Source organism: Lepisosteus platostomus, chromosome 9 (assembly GCF_059453375.1).
Source record: "Lepisosteus platostomus isolate fLepPlt1 chromosome 9, fLepPlt1.hap1, whole genome shotgun sequence".
NCBI lineage: Eukaryota > Metazoa > Chordata > Actinopteri > Semionotiformes > Lepisosteidae > Lepisosteus > Lepisosteus platostomus.
This window is the reverse complement of record NC_142619.1, coordinates 31,540,764-31,563,753: the sequence shown is the minus strand read 5'-3', so window position 1 is coordinate 31,563,753 and position 22,990 is coordinate 31,540,764. Positions and strand designations below refer to the sequence as shown.

The 22,990-nt window shown below is 35.7% G+C and overlaps 1 protein-coding gene across 5 annotated transcripts in view; it reads right to left on the bottom strand.

Moving 5' to 3' along the window:
- LOC148654785 (coiled-coil domain-containing protein 91-like) overlaps positions 1 to 22,990 on the bottom strand; it is a 163,610-nt gene that overhangs the window by 78,266 nt on the left and 62,354 nt on the right. For all 5 annotated transcript variants that reach the window (XR_015941144.1, XM_088644722.1, XM_088644723.1 and 2 more), the window contains one exon: positions 3,686 to 3,763. Coding sequence is in view for 4 of the 5 variants with exons in the window: in XM_088644722.1 (XP_088500848.1) it covers positions 3,686 to 3,763 (78 nt within the window). In the remaining variant the exon portion in view is untranslated. The remainder of the gene's footprint in view (positions 1 to 3,685; positions 3,764 to 22,990) is intronic.

Genomic DNA, 22,990 nt, shown 5'->3' with positions numbered 1-22,990 from the left:
TACTAAACCTTTTTTAGCTGTGTAAGGAGGTAAAAAATTAAAATAAATATTTTCGTTCAGTAAAAATAAAACATTTGACAAAACCCCTATGCATGAATATCAATCTGCAGAACAATTAATAACTGAAAGTTGTGCTACATCTACCAAGAATGTCACAAAGATTACAGTCGCAGAAAAATATAACTGTAGCACAGTATATTTTTGTAGAGCTTTAGGAGCAAATGTCAGAGATAATGATAAAAAATCAATTGATACTGGATACAAACACATCCATCATAATCTATAAATCCATCAACAGTAAACAAATCACAACACCAGCTGGATTACTCATATCTTCCTATACTACTTCACAACCCACAATCCTGCTCTGCTTCACAAACTACAAGGAATACCTCAAATAGTTTCCCAGACACCGGACTTCAGGGCTTCCTACAACCTGCTACAGTGTTTGAAATGCCCTTCACAGCTCATTAAACACTTTACACAATCTCTTAAGAGTTTCAAGGCCGAGACACAGATACCTATTTTTAGACCCAACTCACAGAAAGGCTATAAAATTTTGACCCACAGTTGTCTATAGTATCTGTAACTGCATCATGAAATTTAGCTAGATAAATGTAGTACAGAAGTTAGATATTCTGACCTTATTTTTCTTATTTTCTGAAAAGTGCCCCACTTTTTTTTAATGCAAGTGAGTGGTGTTCTCAGAGTTAACAGGACTGTTAAACAGACAATCATATGATGGTCAGATCTGTTACATTTCACATTAAATGTTTATTCCATATACTCTACAGCAGTAACGGAAAAATATCACAACCTATTAAAAGTTATATAACATTGGTTGTGCTACAGTGAGGAAAGGTACTCAGAATCAATATTAAAATATATTAAAATGACAAGTTGTTATTGGAGCTGTATGTGTATACCACTGTCTGGTTTATCTGCAACCCAAAATACAATATTTACAGTAGGTTAAATACAATAGCTTTTGATTTCAGTGGTCAGATTAGCTCTATTTTAAATTAGTGTTACCAATTACCCCAACCTTCCAACGTAATTTTTACTTTTCAAACTATAAGTGGTTCTGACATCTATACAATATAAAAGTGGATGAAAACTATAGCCTCTCTATTATCTGCGTATTAATATAAGGCTCTCTGTAAAAATAATTAGAAGGTTGCAATCCATCCTTAGCAAATGCCTGACTTCCTTATGAAATAGAATAGCACTACTTAAACCAAAAAAAAATTGGTTAAAACATCTGTACAACTCTCCCGGCAAATCCATTTGGCCATTTATTTAAATATCAGCCTTTTCCTCTTCCTGCAATTATTTCTCCAAACATTCTTTTTTACCTTTTTTATTATTTTACATTTTCACTGGGAATGCAGACTGAAGATAACATACTTTAACATATGAATATTAAAGCCCAATTTGCCATTTGCAATAAAGATTGAGTTTTATTATGATCGCCTTTATTATGTAAGGTGACTATCTCCTTTTCCAACACCTGTATTCACCATTGTTAATACTGAAACATGCCATTAGTAATAATTCTTTCATTACTAATACGCCACTTGTGGTGAGGGAATATTAGTTGCTCTAGTTGTGCAAAGTTTAAAAATGCCTATTATTAATCTAATAAATGTCTGGTGACTGAAATCTGAAATTACATCAATGGTGATTTCAAAGAGTTAGTTGTGCTCTCTTTATTTACCCATGTCAGTCTTAGACACCACATCTGAGAAAAAAGATAGATTTCACTTTAAGCTGACAAATCGACAAATCATTAAACTTTTTTTTCTTAATTAATGTGTTTAGAGTGGTAGAAACACTGCTTTCTCTCAGAGCTGGAGTCCTGAGGTGCTATCTGCGTGGAGTCTGGAGTTTGTATGGTTTCCCCCTGTTGGCATGGGTTTCCTCCATGTGTTCCAGTTTCCTTCCACAGTCTGAAGTGGCCCTGGTGTGGGTTTGAGTATGTCTGTGTCTGTGTGTGCTCTGTGATGGACTGGCGCCCTGTCCTGGGTGTATCCTATCTTGCGCCCAAGATGTCCCTGAATATATTTTGGGCAACTATGACCTTGAATTGAATAAGTGGTATTAAAAGTGATGTGATGTGTATTTCAGCTTACTTAAAGAGCGATAATTTTCTTGCTCCAGAAAATCCAAATAAAAACAAACTTGTAGACTACTAATAATAGCCCATTCAATGCTAATCTCTTTGGAGATTCAATGGGTAAAAAAAATTGACAACCTGTAGGTTTTCGATAAATGATGGTTTTATAAGGTTATTTACCAAACTGCAAATGCAACAAAATTATTTAAATATTTTCTTTTTAGCTAATCTCTTTGTTGATTGATAAAGGTAATCTTCTGAACCTTCCCTGCACAGAAATACAAAATTTGTGGTGACAAATATATCATCCAAATCATTGCTTATTTAAAAAAAATATTTAAAAGATAAACTTCAAACTGATCGCATGACAGAGATTTTAATTTAACTTGTGTTAAATAATGAAGGATCATCTACTAAGGCTTTCCTAAGTGAACCAGACTATCAAATTAACCTTCTCCTGAAATTCAACACTGTGCTGTCTTAATGGTTTTGACAGTAATTAACAGAGTTCAACGATTTTCGGGGAAACTGTTCCATAGCACCAAATTTTTGATGACAGCACTTAGCTTGTTTTTTATTTCAGTGTCTATTATGCTCTTGTGCTCTTTACAATAAGACTATAAAAAGGTCTGTTTAAGGACACATGAAAGTATGAATGCCACAAAGAGTTGGATAAAACAGAAAGAACAGACAAAATATTTTTGCTATGTTTCCTCTTTTGTAACATTTAAAGATTCATCCTTTGAGAAAAATTGTAAAAAATGTACAACCTTATTTACTGTATCTCTTGCAGTAAATGCCCAGCTATCTCTACACTGGGAAAACAAAAGGAGACTCGGAGACCGCTTCAGTGAACATGTCAGGGCTGTGAGGATCAAAGATTTCTCCAAGCCCATAGTTTCTCATTTCACCTCTGACGGCCATGATCACACTGATCTCTCCATCTGCATTCTCAAAGTAGGGTTTCTTAACTCCTATTGCAGAAAGACATCTGAGACCAAAATTATCCTGAAACTAGCTTCACACCATCCTCCTTTTCTCAACGACGTTCGTTTCCTTCTAATCCTCTCTATTCTTTTGCAGGTTTCGACTTCACACGTCTCATCACCTCTCTCGACTACACACCACCTGAGTATCCTCTCTGCCTCTTCTCTGCTCTGGCCTCCTCTACACTCCCGGCTTTTGTTCTCAGATGCTATATCAGCTGCTGACGTCCTTCTCTTTCTCACACTCGAAGAAGGCTCCACAGCCGAAATGCTGTGGTTCATTTCTTCTCTTTTTAGCATGGAATAAGCCTTTACTTCTTCCTTTGCTACCTCCTGAAAGGACAAACATGCTGGTGCATTTGGATGCTAAAACAAAAGCCGTCACAGTTGAAAGAGATGTGCATCAACATTTCATACGTTTTTGAAATAGCACTATGTTGCAAATGTTTGTTTTTGTTTGGATACTTAGAATAAAGTCACTTCACTACTGAATATTTTTCCCTCTACTAAAATATCTGAAAATGACCAGTCATCTCTTTGCAGTAATACTGTAAATGAAAAAATGTATACCGTATTCACATACCTTAAATTCCTCGACAATTATAGTCAAAGCTTCATGTCCGGCCTTCCTCATTTCTTCAAGTCCTTTGTTGTGCTTTTCCTAAAACACAAAAATATTTTGGTTATTAGTAGTAATAGTAGCAGTAGAAATATAAGTTATAATACTAATAAAACCAAGGAGAGTAGGTAGAATTGCTATGGGTTTTTAACTGATCTCTGATTATTTATAACTGTGAGACTTCCCCTGAGAAATCCTACATTTGAGTTAAAATAACCAGTCTTAATAAAAGTAATTACAATCTGCGTGGAGTTTGTACGTTTGCATTGTGTTCGTGAGGTTTCCTCCAAGTGCTTCATTTTCCTCTCACAGTCCAAAGAAATCCTGGTAGGTTACTTGGCTTCCGGGACATTAGGCCCTGGTGTGTTGCTTGTTTGATAAAGCAGTTAGGCTATAGGAATCCATGCATTTTCTAACAAAGGCAAAATCAATGCAACAGGCAATTTGTACATTACATCACTTCAGTAACAATGCAATCCTTTTTATATAAGAGATGGAAAAAAATATTAACCTGGTTGTTACTTTGGAGCTCTTTTAAAATGATTGAAACACATGGTCATGTTTAGAACAGATTTAGTCAGATGCAGTGCCTGAAAACAAGTATTCAAACCTTTCCAATGGTGCCCCATTAGATGAAATTACAAAATTACAAAGTGAAACTTAAGATTTTTTATAAAATATTTTAAGCAGAATTCTCAAACTGAAGATGTCTAAGGGTAAGATAAGATACAGTAAAAGCCAGTAAAAACATCAGAGGAAAAAACTAAAATATATTTAATTGTATAAATAGTCAAATCCAGTAACTCAGTATTTGGTGGAAGCATCTCTGGCAGCAATTACAATCACAAATCTTTTTGTGTACGTGTCTACCAAACCTTCATACTAATTTGGTGCAATTTGTGCCTGTTCTTCATGACAAATTTCCTCAAGATCTCTCAAGTTGCTTGAGGATTGCTATTGTACAACAGGTTCTCCACTGACTTTCAGATCATTTTAAGTGATTTTCACTCAGGACAATGCACTTTCTTGTTCTTAAACCACTGAACTGTGACTCCGGCCTTGTGTTTTGCGTTATTGACCTGCGATTTCCCAGTACTAAGCTAAGTTCCCATCAGTCTTAATGAGATTCCCAGTCTCTGCTGATGAGAAGCAGAACTAGAACATAATGCTGCCACCATCATGCTTGACAGAAGAGATGGTATTGCTGCTTAATGAATGATCACTATTTCTGCAATTTCCCTCATGGGATCAATAAAGCATCCATCTATCTATTTTGGGTTTGTTACTCAGATGTAACTCTTTGTATTTAAACCTGAAAGTATGCATTTTGTCTTTGAAGACAAAAGCTTTTGCCATGTGTTTGCAGTATAACCTAGGTGCTTTTTTTCATAACTGATGTTGATCTTAAGAAGTTTTTTTTCAGTTCCACATAAGCCTGCTTGTGGACTGGAAATTGTTGGCTAATGCACATTTTCTCCCATCTGAGCAACTGCACTCTGTACAGTAATTCTTTCAGAGTTACTTGCGTGCTAGTCTCCTCCTTGCCTGACAGCTCAGTTTAGAGAGACAGCCGGATATAGGCTGTGTCTGGGTGCCTTCCACTTCCACTCATCAACTTCACCCGACTCAAAGGGCTATTAAGGAACTGTGAAACATTTTATTCTCTTCTCCAGATCTGTGCCTTTGTACAGCTTTATTCCTGAATTGTTTTTAAATCTCTTTAAGTCTTCGTGGTTGAATCTTTTTTATAAAAAAATCACTTTCTGACTGAAGAACCTTGCAGAGAATTATTGTATTATATTTACTCTGAAATCGTGTGAACCATTATTACTGCAGACAGACAGAGCACACACAACTTGTGTGGCTTGTGAAGGTAATTTTGTGCACCTAATGAGCCACACAATTAAAACCTACATTAATCTAGGCTTGACACAAGAAACAGTTTGAATATTTATGTAATTAGGACTCTTCCATGCTACTTTGATAATTATCTGTTTACTTCTTTTTGCTTTTGAAAACTGAAGTCATGTCTTATAGTCAGATGAAACAAAATACTCTTGTTTGGCTGCCTCAATCTCCAGACCTACAGTAGGTCCAATCAAACATTTGTGCTTCAAGGCAGTTCACAAGGAGACCAACATTTATGAAAAACCTAAAGCAATTCTGTTGACAAAGGAGGAACGGTGACACCCCCCCTCATAGTACCCAAATCTCATTTATAAATCTTCACTTTGGTGTGAATAATAATAATAATAATAATAATAATAATAATAATAATAATAATAATTGCTTACACTTATATAGCGCTTTTCTGGACACTCCACTCAAAGCGCTTTACAGGTGACGGGGACTCCCCTCCACCACCACCAATGTGCAGCATCCACATAATTGTGACCTTTTGTATTTTCTGTATTTACCTTAAAATATTGGTGACAGATACTGCACAAAGCTAATAAGATTATCATTACAGCATTTTTAGACTTTTTCACGCAAGACAATCTCTTCTGTTATATGTTTTTGTTTCTTTTTTACTGGGGACATGAATAAATCTGGAGGGCACTGTACTGAAAACATAGTTTCAGACATCGCATATTACTTTAATGACCTCTTTGTGGTTTGCTCTGTGGTTAAAATCTACATAAACATTTCAGTCCGCACAATCTTGTTTTATTAAATTTTTGTCACAAGTTCACCCAATTTATAAAAAAATGATAAGTTATCAACAGTCCTTAACTTCTATTTTTCAATAAAACTGCTATCAGATTAAAGAAGAACATGGCTATAGTTTTAGCAGTTCAAACTTAATGATTTCCTTGAGAAGATGTTTTGTAATTATTTTGTTATTATTTTCCTCAGTATCTTCAAATTTCAATTGGCTTGTAATTCTTTCTTGAATATCTACAAATTTCAATTGGTTCATTCGTAAAACTCAAATCTTGTCATATTGGTCTGAAACCATGGCACATTTGTTACATTGTCCACCTAATTAAAGTGTATAAATACTTTAGAAAACAATTATGCTCTGAAAAGCAGTACTGTTGGTAGAATATTGTCTATCAAATCAAGTATATTGCTCCTATTGCAGTTTTTTACATCTCCTTCTGATAACCCAGCATATCAGAACTAAGAGCTGTTCATAACTCATGTTGCAAAAATCTGGCACCCTTTGGGGAAGCTCAAGGGATTCTAATTGAAATTGATAGAGAACATTTCTATGACAGCATTACTGTACATTCATACCAAGATCAGTCCATTCATATCCAGTATAATCCAGAGGTTTTGCGCTATGTATCTGTACAATGCCTATCACAGAACAATAGCACATTCAGGCACATTAAAATGCATTGCATTACAATACTTCCATTATGGATATATCCCTGCTTTTAGGCAAGTGAAGCTGATAAAACAGGTGGAAACAGGAATTATGTATCTTTAGAAGTATCTCTTTTACAGATAATATCTATTGTAGATCTGGCAATCATGAGATGCATGGCTAAACATCATTTCTTAGAAAGAATAGAACTGTGCAATGTTCAACATTGGCCCATCTGCATTTATCCAACTTCATTTTGAGAACTGTTTGGAAGAACTTGGCTCACCTGACTGATTTCATGTGCGTTTCCACTGGGACAGCAGAATAACAAAGACATTCAGTCTCCATAATATGTCTCAAACCGTTATTTATTTTTTTGTTCTTATTCCCTATCTTATAAAAGTGCAAATGCTTTTGCTTCACGAACTCAAACAAAACAGTCACTATTTAAGCATACAGTACCTTTATGCAAACCATGTGGCTTGAATTAGAAGAATATTCATTCATTGAGTCCAAGCTTGTCATCAAATCCAAGACACATGAAAAGTTCAGTATTTTGGCAGTTACTAAAATTAAACTGTACAATTCCCAAGGAGCAGAGGAGGAATAGAGTTCAGAGACCTACAGGTAGGCAGGAAGCATTTATATGAGTTCAGCAGTACTTCATCTCAACAACCCATCACCCTTTCCACTGAAGGATGAACACAGCAGAGGAGAAGAAAATGTGCCGAAGTCAAGCTATTTTTATAGATCATCACCGGGCTGCCAAGAATTTGCTTTCGTGTCTGTCTTCATGGTAATATCTGAAATTACAATGTCTGCATACTTGAACGTCTTCCCGTATCACCTGGAGAGCAACAAAACGTCTGAACAAAAAGTTCTTCTAATTCCTGTCCCTGTACTGTGTAATTCTACACTATGATCAAGTGATGAAAAGGCACATTATTTAATATAAAACATTATAAAGATTTTGAGACTATGAAGAATATTCCAGAACAAAAGAAAACATGGGAACTTAAAATAAATTGACGCCTTGTGGGGTGAACAACTCTCCAGAAACAATAACAAAATATCTTGCAAACAACTTTAATTTAAAAGGGGGGAATTTTGATCCCAAGAAAAGAAAAAAAGACTTTTTAAAGTTTCCCTTTCTAAAGTAAAAAACACTCAAAAATCTCTTTTCTTTCTTCACTTAAGATGTTAGGCATGGACTATCTTTAGGGCCTCTAGCCTGATCCTATTCCACTGATTACACTATAACAAATCTCTACAGATCTCTGACAAAGCTGCCTTCTTGACCAAGCATCTGAGACAGACAGTGAATGCCTTTCTATGCTTGTAAAACTCTCACAGATAAATGTTGCACACCCACTGGAATGCTTCTAAAGTGTAAGAAAGACTTAACCCTCACTAGGAAAAGCTGATTGAACATGGAAGGATGGATAAAACAAAAAAACATAATATAGGTTATTAGAGAATGGGCTTTGTATGATATATATTTATATGATTGGTTGGTAAATTGATTGCTTGACTGCTTAGTGTCATTTTCTTTTTTGTTTTGCAGGATTTTTTCTTAACTTTTGTTTTCAATCCATACTTTTTAAGCCAATATATCTCAAACACTTTAACCTTTTATAAAGATACCATTGGGTATCATTTGAACTGTGTCAAGGTAAAGTGAATTATCCAATATGAGCTGAGTTAAGAATCTATATTTCTAAGTGAGATGGGGTTTGTGACTACTCCCATCCCTGACTCAGGGTTTATTATGTAATTCAGTATTATGCATATCCAGCCCGTTTTGGAGGTCACCATTAAATCACCAATTTCTAAAGACACAGAAAAATTCAGTTGTGATCAATTAAACAGGTGAATAGTTCCATTAAGTAATTCAGAGCTCGTTTAGGGAATAAGGTCTATGAATTCTTCAGCTGTCAAGGACCAAAGTTCTCTTAATTGAGCAGACTAATTTCTTGATTCACCAGTAGCCTACAGTTGTTGACAATCTTTACTTACAGGTGTTCTATAAGGCTAACTGGATCAGGGCTCTCCAGCACCAGGGTTGGAGTCCCCTTAGGTAACTGCAAATATTCTTATTTCATTTTAATTCTGTTGATTTGTGACATCTTGGTTTATGATAATCTTTTGGTATTTAAGTGATTTTTCTTGTATTTTAGACTATATTGATAGGTATTTGTTTATCTTCATCTTCCTTTACTCATAGTGTTTACTTTGTGGTTTTTAAAGCGCTCAAGCCCCCCAAAATTTAAATTCTTCAAGTCAGATTTGCAATCAAGTGTACTAGTAAGATCTGCCGTTGTGATATATCAGAAATTCTCTGCTGTGAAGTGGATTAGAATTTTTGAAAATTGTACAATTACAAATGATTGTTATGCTCATATGATGTAAATCTCACTTGAAATCTTAAAGGGGCAAATTCCGGTGAAAACACGGGAATTTGTGTTAGTTCGTTTTTACATAAATACTAAATAAACACCTTTTGTCTTTCTATGGTTTCTCTGGAGTCAATTTCATGATTTTATTTTCATATGTCAATGCTATTTTATTATGGTGTATTATGTGACACAAAATGGTGAAATAATAAATAATGACCTAATAACAATTATGATGATGATCCTAAAGGGAGGTTCTAACTCCATATCTTGAATTTTATTTTTAAATAAGCAACTCAAAGAGGCAAAAGAGTTTAATATTTCTAGAAAATATTTCCCATGCACCCACTGCTTTATATAACTCTTATAATATATTGTTTAAGCACTTCCATCACCAATCATGCATAACATTCAAGCCACAGGTTTCCATACCACAAGCCTAAACGCACTTAGCTGTTAGTTGGGCCACAAAGGCATTCATTTCACCTCTCTTCTGACCAACACGCTCCCTACATGTTTAGAAAATGGCAACACATCCAAAAAACACAGCCAGCTTTACCACTGAAATAAATTTAAATTTCCTCAGCCACTTTCTTCCTTTACCAGTAAGCAATGAGTTTAGCTATCAGAGGCATTTTTCTGTCATTCTTTTCAAAGTTATGTCTATTTTTATCTCTGTTAGCAAATATTCAGATATTTAGCTATGCTTTGTTGTTTTTCCTGCACTCATTCAGTTTCTCTGCTCAAAAGCATTCTCTCTGACCCATCTGGGTTAAACTTTAATCATGTGAAAAATCTTTTATAAAGCTATTTGAATAAATTTGGATACCTTATTAATTTATGTGGAGCATACTGTATTTATGTCATGCTAAATTGCATTGCAGCTGTTGTAAACCAGTACTTACATGTGATGAGCATCTTCTTATTACAAAAGAAAACATATAGGGGACTAGAAGCATTAAAAGAGAGTAAGCACATAAAAGAAATATGTGAAGTATTTTTCTTCTTATTCCAATTGGAACAAGAGTAGACTTTGACCACAACATTAAAAAAGAAGGTAAAGAAACCACTGTACAGTATGTAGGACAATTTTAAAAGCACTAAACAGTCTGAGAGGGCATTACAGACCCCAAAGACCACTCCGGTTTGCAGTGAGGTAAAAAATAATGGATCTGTGCTGTGAGGCTCCGAAAAAGGAAGAAAATTATATGAAAGGCATAAAAGGTTATTGTTCCTGTGCTTTTGGAAAACCAATAAATTAGCTTTTATCACACATGTCAGTTTTTCTCTTCTGAAGGTAGGTAGAACTATATACCATACAGTATATAAACTACTATATAATGTTTCTTAAGAGAGTAAACACACCACAGGCTCAGAAGGTGAAACATACAGAATTTTTGTTATTCATATCCTTTCATTTTTATAGATAGCAAATGGTTGTTTGATGTGTTAAATTACATTTCAAAGGGAATGAAAGAAAATACTTGTAGAATTCCAAAGCTCTTGAAAGTGTTAATACACTACATCATTATATTTTACTATATTTTTTTATAAATTGCAAATTTAAACACATTTCTGTTGGACATAATGGGTAAATGCATAAATTATTTTGTGTAGTCACTTCACTGAATGAGTCCACCATTTTGACATTTTCAGCTCTGTATTTATGAAGTAATGAGTGACTTTGTATTCAGATCAATAAAATCTTTAACATCAAAACTTAAGCAAAGTTTTATTGTAAACCACATTACCAACAGAGGTGTAAACACATATTACATGCAATCAAGACGTTTACACTGCTATATTTACCATAGTATTTTGTATAGTGGGTCTATCACTGTTTCCTATGGATTAACATGACTTCAAAGTGGTTTACTACAATGAAACCACTGGAATATAAGGACAGTTTATTTTTTTCACAGTGGCTCCAAATCAAATGTAGCAGAGCTCATGTGTTAGTCTGAAAACAGATAAACCCTATAGGTCTACCACTCAGTCCTGCTGTTGCCTGGGTTGGCAACCCAAGTGATCTTTACTAATAGTTCTAGCAGCACGTACCAATAATCCACTGATCAAGTCAAACACAGCAGCAAAAGACCTGCAGATCTGTACTAGCTTCCCTATCATTACAACGTTAGACTGAAATAAGCCACATTTACCCCAGTAATTCGAAATGGGTAGCTTGTTTTAGACTCCCACGCATGTGTAAAAAGATGCCTCCTGAGCTCCTAAAGGTACTCGGTTAGTACACTTCAACTTGAGTCCTCTGGATCATGTTTTAGTGTTGAGTTTTCTGAAGTCCGTTAGACTAACATTTTCAAAGGCCTTTTAGGATTTTGTCTTAGCTTTTCCAAACATGATACAGCCAACGTAAAACAAAACTGCCCCACAACTCCCCCCCCCCCCCCATCAGAAATCATTCCCTCTGCATTTACCACCAAAGGCTTCACCAAGGGTGAAATAAATGACACAAAAGTGTTACATGTACATGCTGAATTTCTTGTATCATACCAACAAACAGATGGTCTTCTTCTTTAAATGTAATAATTTCCATTGTTTTACACACAATAAACAATAGACGTATTGGTCTATAATTACGTGGGTAAGCTGTGTCACAGTTTTGTCACATTACATTAGCTGTTTTCCAGTCAGTAGGTCCTGAGTGACTGTTAAAAGAGTTTTGTTACTGATTTTGAACAAACTCTCCCAGTCTACTACAGTACTTTAGTTTTTCAAACAGGGCTCTTAGTATATTTGTAATAGACAAATAACCACATTTACACATCTAGTACTGTATCTAATAACAGAAAGAAACTTCTCTCAAACACATCGTTAATTCAGCCAAGCTGTTTTTTTTTCAGGGTAATACAATTTCTTTTGTGGTCGAAACACATCACGTACTGGTACTGATTGATGCCCTGAGTCTACCCAACAGGTAGGTCTGCAAACAGAATTGCCCTCCACTCTCCTCAGACTGCATCTGCACAGTCTTATTTTTATTTGCTTATAATTCTAACATGAACTATCTCCTGTAAAATGAGATGGCGCCCCCCATTTAATGCTGGCATTGACAGGCTGTGACTGTTACACCATTACGTCTCCTACAGCTTGACTTCCTTTCACATACTCGAATTTCTCATGGAGCCCTTTGGATGTAACAAAAACAGGATGCTGAAAATTTAGAGAAGATTCAGGAAAAACTCCTGCAGGGTCTGGCAAAGATGTGATTCTACATTAGAAACAGATTACATCTATGAAAACCAGCAGCTACTCAATTGAAACTGAATTACCTCAACAGGTAAGTCAAAGGTACCAAAGGTACTGAAATAATGTAAGGGCTTAGGTGCACATTATAGGACACTACAGTATTCCTTTGCTCTATATGTGTTTTTTGTGCTGGTGAAACAGATTTGAAGTTTTAAAACATAATCCATTCAACAAAATTTATATAAATGCCCATGCATTCTGGTTAATTTTGTGGTTCCATAGATGTTAAAGTTGGTGATTGGGACTTAAATAGATCTAAATAGATTCAAAAAGTGGGCAAAATGGAATACGCGTTATATAAAATTGTCTTTTTAAACAAGGATAAATACTTTAAAAGTTTAAATTTTAAATTCAATGCACATTTTATACCGGCACACTGTAATCAAGCAAGTGGAATATATAAAAAATAGAAGCTCTTGGTAGGGAAGGTACAGCTTTTCAAAAGTGACAGTATGTTAATAAAAGTTGTGATGGAAGAAAAATAGGCAGAAGTAGAAATTTGGCCAACTTTCGTGACATATTGCTTTTATTGCTCTAATAACTGGACTTTCTTTACCTTTTAACCTACCACAGAAGGTCTGGGGCTGTATAAAGTGAAATGATGCTTTTAGGTGATTTATTCTAGTGACAGCAATATCCTCAAGTCTTAATAAAGATAGCAGTTTTTTACCTTTTTGGTATCAAAACTACTGCACCTCTTGAACAGACATGATATGTATTTATTTACACAAACATCTGTCATGAATGAAATCATATATGTAAAAATAAGTGAATTATGTTATCTGCACTGCTGATGAACTAACACAAGGCAAATGTTTTTTTTCAACTCATCTGTCCAAAGATGTTCGAGACAGAACCACAAACCACATCCATAGAAAACATTCCTGTAGAATAACTAACTCCAGCACTTTATTATATTTACTTATAGGTGTGTCATGTTTTTCTTGTGGCTCTTCCCAACATCAAGATTTAAAAAAGCAATTAAAAGAAAACAACAAATACAAAATAGTTTGGAAACCATTAAAAATATTATTTTATAGGTCAGAGCCTCATGTTCAACACTCAGTCTAAACATTGTTGGGTCCAGGATTTATCACACAATTTTGTAACATTTTAGAGAAACACAAAAGGGAATCTCTGACTATGAACACATCTGCATCTGTGTGGGCCTGTCAATTGTGATTTTTTTGACAGGCCTATCTGCCTTTAAACTAGCCAACGTAGGTCTTTAAGAACCATGTTAATAACTTAATCATTACAGGTAGCATTTTGGCTATTAATTTTTACGGATGGGCTAGACACTGTTTTATCCTGAGCAATACAGTAGATTTCACAATCAAGGGCCTGTTCTTGTGCTTGTTCATTTTTATTTTTGAATGAAGCACTAAAAAACAGAAAGAAGGAAATCACAAAATAGCAATAAAAGCTCCTTTTTGAATGTATTCAACAAGAGGAAAAATGTATTAACTTGGTTACCTTAACCACCTTCCACTTTCTGTGCCTTTAAATATCTTTTTTACCTTGACCAGTCTTATAACTGCTTTACCTATCCTCATCTTTCTCTCTGTTTGTCTGACTTTAGGTGTGCAGCATATTTGTGCCGATGAATGTGTGTATCTTTGTTTGCGGGTGGATGTGTACATGTGGGTGTGTGGGTGTGTATGTGTGTGGCCGACAATGCACGCTGCCAACTGTAAGCAGCAAACTAATCTTGGCCTCAGCAGCAGAGTGTTCAGTGTAACTGTAAAGAAACAGTTGGAGGCAAAACCAACACCGAGACTGATGAGGTCCACGCCAGCGCAGACACATTCCAGAACTTTCCATGGCCTGACTCTTAGTGCCAGCAGGCCTTGGCAAAACTTTGCAGCCTAACTGCACACCTGGCCCACCAAGGGTGCTGCAAGTGACGCCCCTGTCACTAAATGATGAACAGGCGGTTTGAAATTAAGTGTGTGTATTTAAGCTTTGGAGAAAAAAAATGTAGGAAAAAAACATCTTTTAAAGGTTTGAGTTAAAGCAACATAGACCTTTGACAGGCACTGACAACACAGTGACATTTCTGTGTACCACACTTCAAGTTAAGTTACATGCCTTCATTTTATAGATACAAGGCTTGACAAACTAAAATACTTCATGCAGAACACAGGCTACAATAGAGTGTAGACTGAGACACATTATTATAAATTGTCACAACTTAGTAATGAAATTCGAAACCAATATATTCACATAAGCACCTTTACTTTCTAAAGACAACTGAATGAATAAAACTTAAACTTAAATTCAAAAAGTGAATAACTATATTCATTCAATTAATTGCACCAGTCATGCTCCCATATCACATATAATCATACTTACTGTCATTGCTTTCGTGCTTTAGCTAAACTGTTAAAATCATAATGTAACACCTGTTACATTATTTGAGGTGGTTCCTATGCACCATTTTTCCTGGCCAGAAGGTGTCTAAAACATATGTTTTTTTTTTTCAAGAAACCATACCATTATCATACTTCAGCTATTGTGTTACCACCCCTTTAAGAAAGCTGGGAAAATTTCCCTTTAAATTCCTATTTTGAGCATTAATTGGGGGGAGACTATGTAACACCTGTGACATAATTTTGCGGAGGCACCACTTTTCCTGGACAGGACGTGTCTATAAAGTACGTTTTGTTTAGAGAAACAGTACCATTTTAAGACTTCAGCTTTTTGTTTTTTTACTGCCCTTTCAAAAAAGCCAGGAAAACATCCCTTTAAATTGCTGCTCTCTACATGTTATGGGGTGGGGGGTGTTACTTCCATTAAGGAGAAATTTTGTGAATCACCCTGACAAGAATTACTTCAAAACATGAAAATTTAATAAAACAGGAAGGGACACATTTTTTTTCTGTGACTTTATAGCATTTATTTCCTTGTAATTTCTGATTTCATGCTTCCAGTATTTAATGGTATTTACTTTCCAGTTTACAGGTAGGAGTCTGCAAAAGGACCGATCTTTCAAAAACTACTGTTTTCAAGACCCTCACATTTTGAATTATTTTTTGGAAGTCTGGGTAGCTTTGAGGTGACTCTCCTCACTGCAACACTTAGAACTTGTTGAGACCTTTCCTTTTTTCTTTTCTTTTCTCCCTGGATGCTGGACTTATGCACGCCGTCAGTGTTACTTTTATGTTTGTCATACACTGGCTGGCGCTGTCCCTGCATTTTTGTTTTAACTTGGAAGATTTGGCACCATTTTTCTGCATGGGACTTTTCTTGAGACTGTTTTGATTTGTGTAGTTTGTAATATGTGTGCAACTGTTTTCCCGATATCACTGTTTTTTGTGGTGTTCCTTTATTCTTTTTACTCATTCCTGAGCCACATCCGTGTTTCAGTTTTGTGTGTGTGGGATTATTATAGAGTGGGTTATCCTTCAGAACTTACAACATCTGAGGCTTATCTCTCAAAACATTTTTTTTTTCCCATTGCCATTCAACCCTTCTGTCTTTGATTATATAAATAATATTCTATTGTTGGACAGATACCCATCCCGTAAACATGACACTTAAGAGAAGATCAAAAGGGTACAGGGCTGACCATTATAACAATATACACTTATAGTACTTTAAAATGTATTCACTGCCAATTAGTTTTCTTGGGCTTAGAGTGTGAATATTGCCCAAACCATCATTTTCCATTGCTGAAATTTGAATTGGCCTTGCAAAGAAAGAGTATGGGATTTTAAGGAGTTTAGAAATATGCATGAAATTATGCGTGTTTTTGCACACTTTCACACCCATTTAAAAACACAGACTCCATGCAGTACAAAGAAAACACTGGAATATATAATATTATTATTTCTGACATATGATCATGTAAGTAGTCTGGTCAAGTCAGTAACAGTAACAGTAGGACATGCTATATAAGCTTTGTGATTCTTGTGGTATTTAGGATGAACGTCTGTGAAAGTCTGAGACACTGATGCAAACCACAGAGAATGTTTTCCCGATGTTGCTTACAATACTGAATGGGGCAGATGAGATCAGGAAAACCATGAAGGATTGTTCAGTCTGCTTTCTGCTTTTCTGCAATTAGTCTGCCTGTCACAATGGACCACCTGTGTGCTCCCTTTATGAGAGCTGAAGTAGTTATTTACTTCAGTACAAATGAAACATAGTTTGCACATATTACCCACATGAACGGGCATATGGCGAAAACCCTATCATGTTAAAGGTGGTGAAAATGCAAATCTAGATGAGAGAGTTGGTTTCTAATTTTTCATCTAGTGTATTTCACCATAAGAGGGCAGTGTATTGAGGCTATAGTTTATTTCCCTTACAAGTGACATTTCTGGAAAGTTAGGTTTAGTTTGGGTGTACAAATAACTGATAGTAACAAATTTCAGGACTACAGACATTTCTCAGCAATGTTTTTGGTCAAATAGCTTTTTAAGAGAAAATGTGAGATTGTACTTACTGTATGCATCACAGAACAACACAAGCAGTAGATTTAGAAAACATTTCTTCCAAAATAGAGTACAGTATTTTTATGAATGTATAGTCAGAATCTTAACAAGCAAAATATAAAAATGATTTATGGAGTGTAAAAGAATGCATAATTAACAGTGACATTGATTATATCTGACTTTGTCATGACAAGCTCAGTCTGTGAATTCTGAATGACATTTGTGCATGAAAAAGAAAAGTAAAACCATTGACTTTAGATTAAAGGTTCCTTAATTTTACTATAAACAGATGCAAAGTGTACGGTTCTCCATCTCTGACTGGAGCTGCTAATGATATTATTCATGTGTGTCCTCAGAGTTTGCATAGAAAATTGTGTTACATAGCAATATTTTCTTGGTATGTGTAATTTATTGTAGTCAGAATTTTTATGACTCCCACTGTGTAATTAGAAGGTTACACAACTTTTCACAATGCAGAAATGACCAATATCCAAGAGGGGACTTGTGATGATACCATATCCAGCTCCTCGACAACAGACGTTTCTGGTGTAAAAAAAATAATTTTACATGATCATGTTTGTGCCTGAGCCCTGACATCAATGATGGTAACATAACTAGTAATGCCTGAATGTGTTAAGATGTTTTTTTTTAATTTTACACAAAAACAACTGAACTTTTCAGTAAAGAGTTTTGTTATAAATATTAACACAAACTGACTAAATAACTGCCAGTTAGTTAATTTTAATTAATCATATGAATGGTTTTTTAAATGTTTTCTACCTTAAGATTTCAATTAAAATAATAATTATAATAATCCCTTATATTTATAATGGAGGGCATCCATTGCATCTACTGCAGCAGCCTACTACACCATAGATCTGATAGAGAAATGTGAATTCGCTTCACCAGCTGAATTAAGTGAAAACTTTATGTACCCTATATTATGCAAACCTAGGGTAGAATTTATCAAGGACACTGAGGTGAACACCCATTTCTGATATTAATTTTAATGACCAAGTAGCCAAGACCTCAATTTAAACAAATGCCTAAAGAACATATGACCACTGTCACCATCACCATTACTTTTCCTAGAGGACTCCCATTACACAGGTCCATCTAGAAGGGTGTACCACTACCATAAGTAAGAGAACTATAAGAGTTCAAATCTCCAACCCTTTATAACGAGTTAGGTCATTTCTCAGCTTTGTCACCAATTAGACACTAGGCATTAAAGTATGATATTGTTGAAGTAACATTTATCCATTGTCATGAAGAGAAAAGCAGTTCTGGTCTTTTCAACAGAAGGGATGTGTTGTGGTCTCTTATACCAATCACGTTCTGTATAAGACAAAAAGTAATATGTTTGTGTTAAGTAACATTATTACCTGGAGAATTGGGATTTTCTAACCTCTAAAAGATACCTCTCATACTGGCAAATTGAAAGGAAAAATGTAATGACTTTAATATGCCATAATATATTAATGTACTAATGTGCAGTATATCTGTCTTGTTTTAGAAATATATTATTCAAAATTGGAACACTCAAGAAGGCTTTGATTTTTGGAATTTAATTGAATGCACAGTAAAATCAGCTCTTTAGGCCGTTAATTGACAGGAGGAATAAGAAAAGATTAATTCTGATGTGAAAGAAAGACATATTTTGTCTATGACTAGCTGAATGAAGGAATGAGCACATGAAAAATGCTTAATAATGTGTTTCAATTGTAAAAAAAACTTCTATCATTAGTGAAAAAATTGTTACATTGAGTAAACAACACTATCCCTATGACAACTACAGCATAACACACTACAGTAGAACTCTATCTGGGACAGTGTTTTTATAACATCTTGCTGTCATATACCATCAGTAGTGTTTGTGATGTGTGTATTATTGCTCTGTACACAAGGGATACAGAGGTAACGTTTTCTCATGCTAGAACAGTTTAAATAAATATTTTTTTTTTCTTTTGGAAAATTATATATAAAAGGAACCAATAGTAAATTCTGTTTTGACCTCTTTGCACTTCGCAGTACAAGATTACGGGCAAACAGCCCAAACCAGACAGACTGAAATTACTAGTTCTGAGTTGGATTCAGGCAATAAAAAAAATACACATGGGAGACTTTACTGTGACCTCTTGTTTCCACCCTAAAGACAGCCAAGAGGTTCCATAAGCAGCAGAAATTGAGGTTACACAGAAACACTGCTATTTTTTACAGCTATTATTTTTCCTTTTGTTCTTTTTTTAAAAAAGGCAGGACAAACAAGGGAGCTCCTCAGTCAAGTCTGGTACTGAAGTGTTACCCTCTCTTGCTTTTACCAGACGATGGGTTGCGGAGGCAGCTGATGAATAACTTCGCCCCCAGTTAGCTGGTTTTATTTTCTTTTCATGACCTCATGCTGTAGGTAGACCACACAGGGCTCTTAAGCATACATACTTGTGATTTCCTCTTGTAAACAGGTCATTAAATGATTGTGTGAAATACAGCTGCCAGAATGCATAGGGATGCTTGCGGCATTTTTTCAGTGAGCACTTACATTGAGCAATACAAGAAGACACAATTAATTGACATGTTTTCAGATTTAGCTAATTTTATATTCAAATGTTTCAATTTTATGGCACGGTACTGGTTCTGTGTGCTTGACATTTTGCATTTATAACACAGTGTGCCAGAACATTTTTGATATATGCCTCCTGTAATGTTATACAAACCCTCAAACTCATTACATTAGTAGTTATCAACAGTGTTTGACATGTGGCTATGAAATACAAAATGTTTTTTGTGTTGTTTTCTTGGCACTTGTCTTAAATATGATACATGCCTTGGGAAAAAATCAAATCAGCAGTAAGCAATTCATTTTTTAACAGCACCATTCAAAGATTGTTTTTATGTTGCAACTAAGCAACTAAGGTTGCTGCTGGAAGAGGTGTTAGTGGAGCCAGCAGGGGGCGCTCACCCTGCGGTCCAGGTAGGTCCTAATGCCCCAGTATAGTGACGGGGACACTATACTGTAAACAGGCGCCGTCCTTTGAATGAGACGTAAAACCGAGGTCCTGACTCTCTGTGGTCATTAAAAATCCCAGGGCGTTTCTCGAAATGAGTAGGGGTGTAACCCTGGTGTCCTGGCCAAATTTCCCATTGGCCCTTACCAATCATGGCCTCCTAATAATCCCCATCTATGAATTGGCTTCATTACGCTGCTCTCCTCCCCACTGATAGCTGATGTGTGGTGAGTGTTCTGGCGCACTATGGCTGCTGTCGCATCATCCAGGTGGGGCTGCACATTGGTGGTGGTGGTGGAGGGGAGTCCCCATTACCTGTAAAGCACTTTGAGTGGAGTGTCCAGAAAAGCGCTATATAAGTGTAAGCAATTATCATGATTATTATTATTATTATTATTATTATTATTATTATTATAAAGAATGCATCTCTTATAGCCGCAACTAAGCAAACATCCCTGGATAATCAGATTACAAGATGCAAAAGAGACGCAGGGCACAAGTTACAAGGTACAAATGAGAAAACAAAGAAATAACACGTATGATAAACATACTGTAAATGGACTGATTTTCATTACTTAAGCTTAAAAATCCACCCACTCACTCACCCATTTTCTAACCTCTTTATACAATACAAGGCTGGCAAGCAAATTAAAAATAGTGATTTTTAATAGCTGAACTGATCTCAATATTAAACGTGCATATGATTGCAAACATCTGACGGCTTTTCTATGAATAGTGCTTGACTTTAAAATTTCGAGACAAATCTAAACCCCAGACTGCTGGAGGTAAGGCAAGCAATCGTACTGCACCTGCCAGGGTAGCAGACTTCACATTCTCAGTTTAGCCAGCTGTTGTCAGAATTAAATAATCACCTTCACTAATAATGCTAAATCATCACAGCTACCTTTTCTCAACATTGATCTCAAGTCATGTACTCTAAGCATCAATAATATAATGTGACTTAAATATATTAACTTCTATTACTTGCTACAAGCACTGTGCCTAAGGATCTGCGCCAGTGGCAGGAAGGTTGTTGGTTCAAATCCTCCAGTCAGCAGAGGAATCCTACTCCGTTGGGCCCCTGAGCAAGGCCCTTAACCCCAGCTGCTCCAGTAGTGCTGTATAAATGGCTGACCCTGCGCTCTGACCCAAAGCTTCTCTCTCCCCGTCTGTGTGCCTGTGTGTCTCATGGAGAGCAAGCTGGGGTGTGCAAAAAGACAAATACCTAATGCAAGAAATTGCATATGGCTAAGAGAGTGATCTTAATCTTAATCAAAACAGATTCACCACTAATGGAGCAATAATAATTTTAATACTGCAGATTGTTCAATTTTTTGCTTCCTTTTCAATCTCAAAGAAGGAAAGTGACTCATACTTTTGACAGTCAACTACACACAGCCTGCAGTCAAATTCTGGTCTATTTTCTCACCCCATTTTTAGGTAACGAAGAAGTACAGAACTGAAAGAATACTGCCAGTTTTAATGTTAAAAATGAGAAAAAGATGCCTGAAACATGATGAGGCAAAGGTACAAAAAAGTTCTGACTCATTGCTTGGTAAAATTCCTCCCACATGGTGGAGGTTCTTACTGCTCAGTGGGAGATTATAAACTGAACACAAGGGGTATGACACATGCTATTTACACTGGAAGACCGGGAGATTTGTGCATGCCAGCTTGGACTTCACAGTCTCTCAGAAATCCTGTTAGTCTGGCTGTGTTCAGAACCAGTGGCACTGTCCAATGCACAGGAACAGAAAGCAGTGAAATCAGCTATAGAGCTAACCATTACCAGCACATTTAAAACCCTACTCTGGTAAAACAAAAGCACCAGGTAATGATAGATTTCCAGAGGTGCCACCATTGTGGTTTCTACCAGTCCTCAACTTCATAGCAAAGGTTGTATTTCTCATACTGTGCATATTTCTCTGTGATTTTCTTTTTTTTTTAAATCCCACATAATTTCTGGTTTGTGCCTTTGAAGACCTTGTGTGTCCCCTTAATATATATAAATCAAAATTGGCCAAAATAAGCGTTGAAGTTTTAAAAAAATCAGTAAACTTGGCAATTATAAAAACTGTTTTCTTTCAGCATATCTTTTAGCTTTTTGGTTCCTCAGTTTAATTGAAGTATGCACTCAGTAGTAAGTCGGTCATTGAGTAGCTGAGTAGATCAGTCATACATACACAGTATGGTTCCCTTGCCAATTGAGAAGCACACAAGGACCGGAAAAGGATACAGTCTATCAGGATGCATGCTGTGTTCATCCGTACAAATCTGCCTGGAATTGGAGTGTGACTTTGGTGGCAAATAATATAGGTTTCAGTCACTGAATTTTTGTTTTAAATAAAATATTTCAGATGCTGAACAGAGCCTCATTAAAAATACACAATTGTAAAGATCTTGCAGCAACAGTAATAATGTATACAGCACCTGTTAATAATGTATTTCAAATGAAGAGTGTATTTCAATTAAATTAAAGAAGAACAAAAATACGTGTTTCTTGACAAATGTGAAAAGCATAAATAGCACAAACGTATATAACGGCAGACTGTAGACAGTTCTGCTTATGCAGAGGAGGTGTATTAAAAAATGCCAAAGTAAATTCCATGGCAGTGAATGACTTGTAAAAATTACCTGTTGGGATGAAAATGAAAAAGTGCATTCTTGATGTGGTCAGGCTGAATGGGAAAACTCAGCCACATTTAAGCTCTCCACACAAATGTGAGTTTATTGTATTTCAAAGAAATGCCTTTCAAGGTAATTGTGAAGTGCATGACTGTCTTCATAGCCTTGGAAAAACACAGCACTCCCCACGAAGTCAGCCACAGTGAACCTACTGAGATAACAGTGGG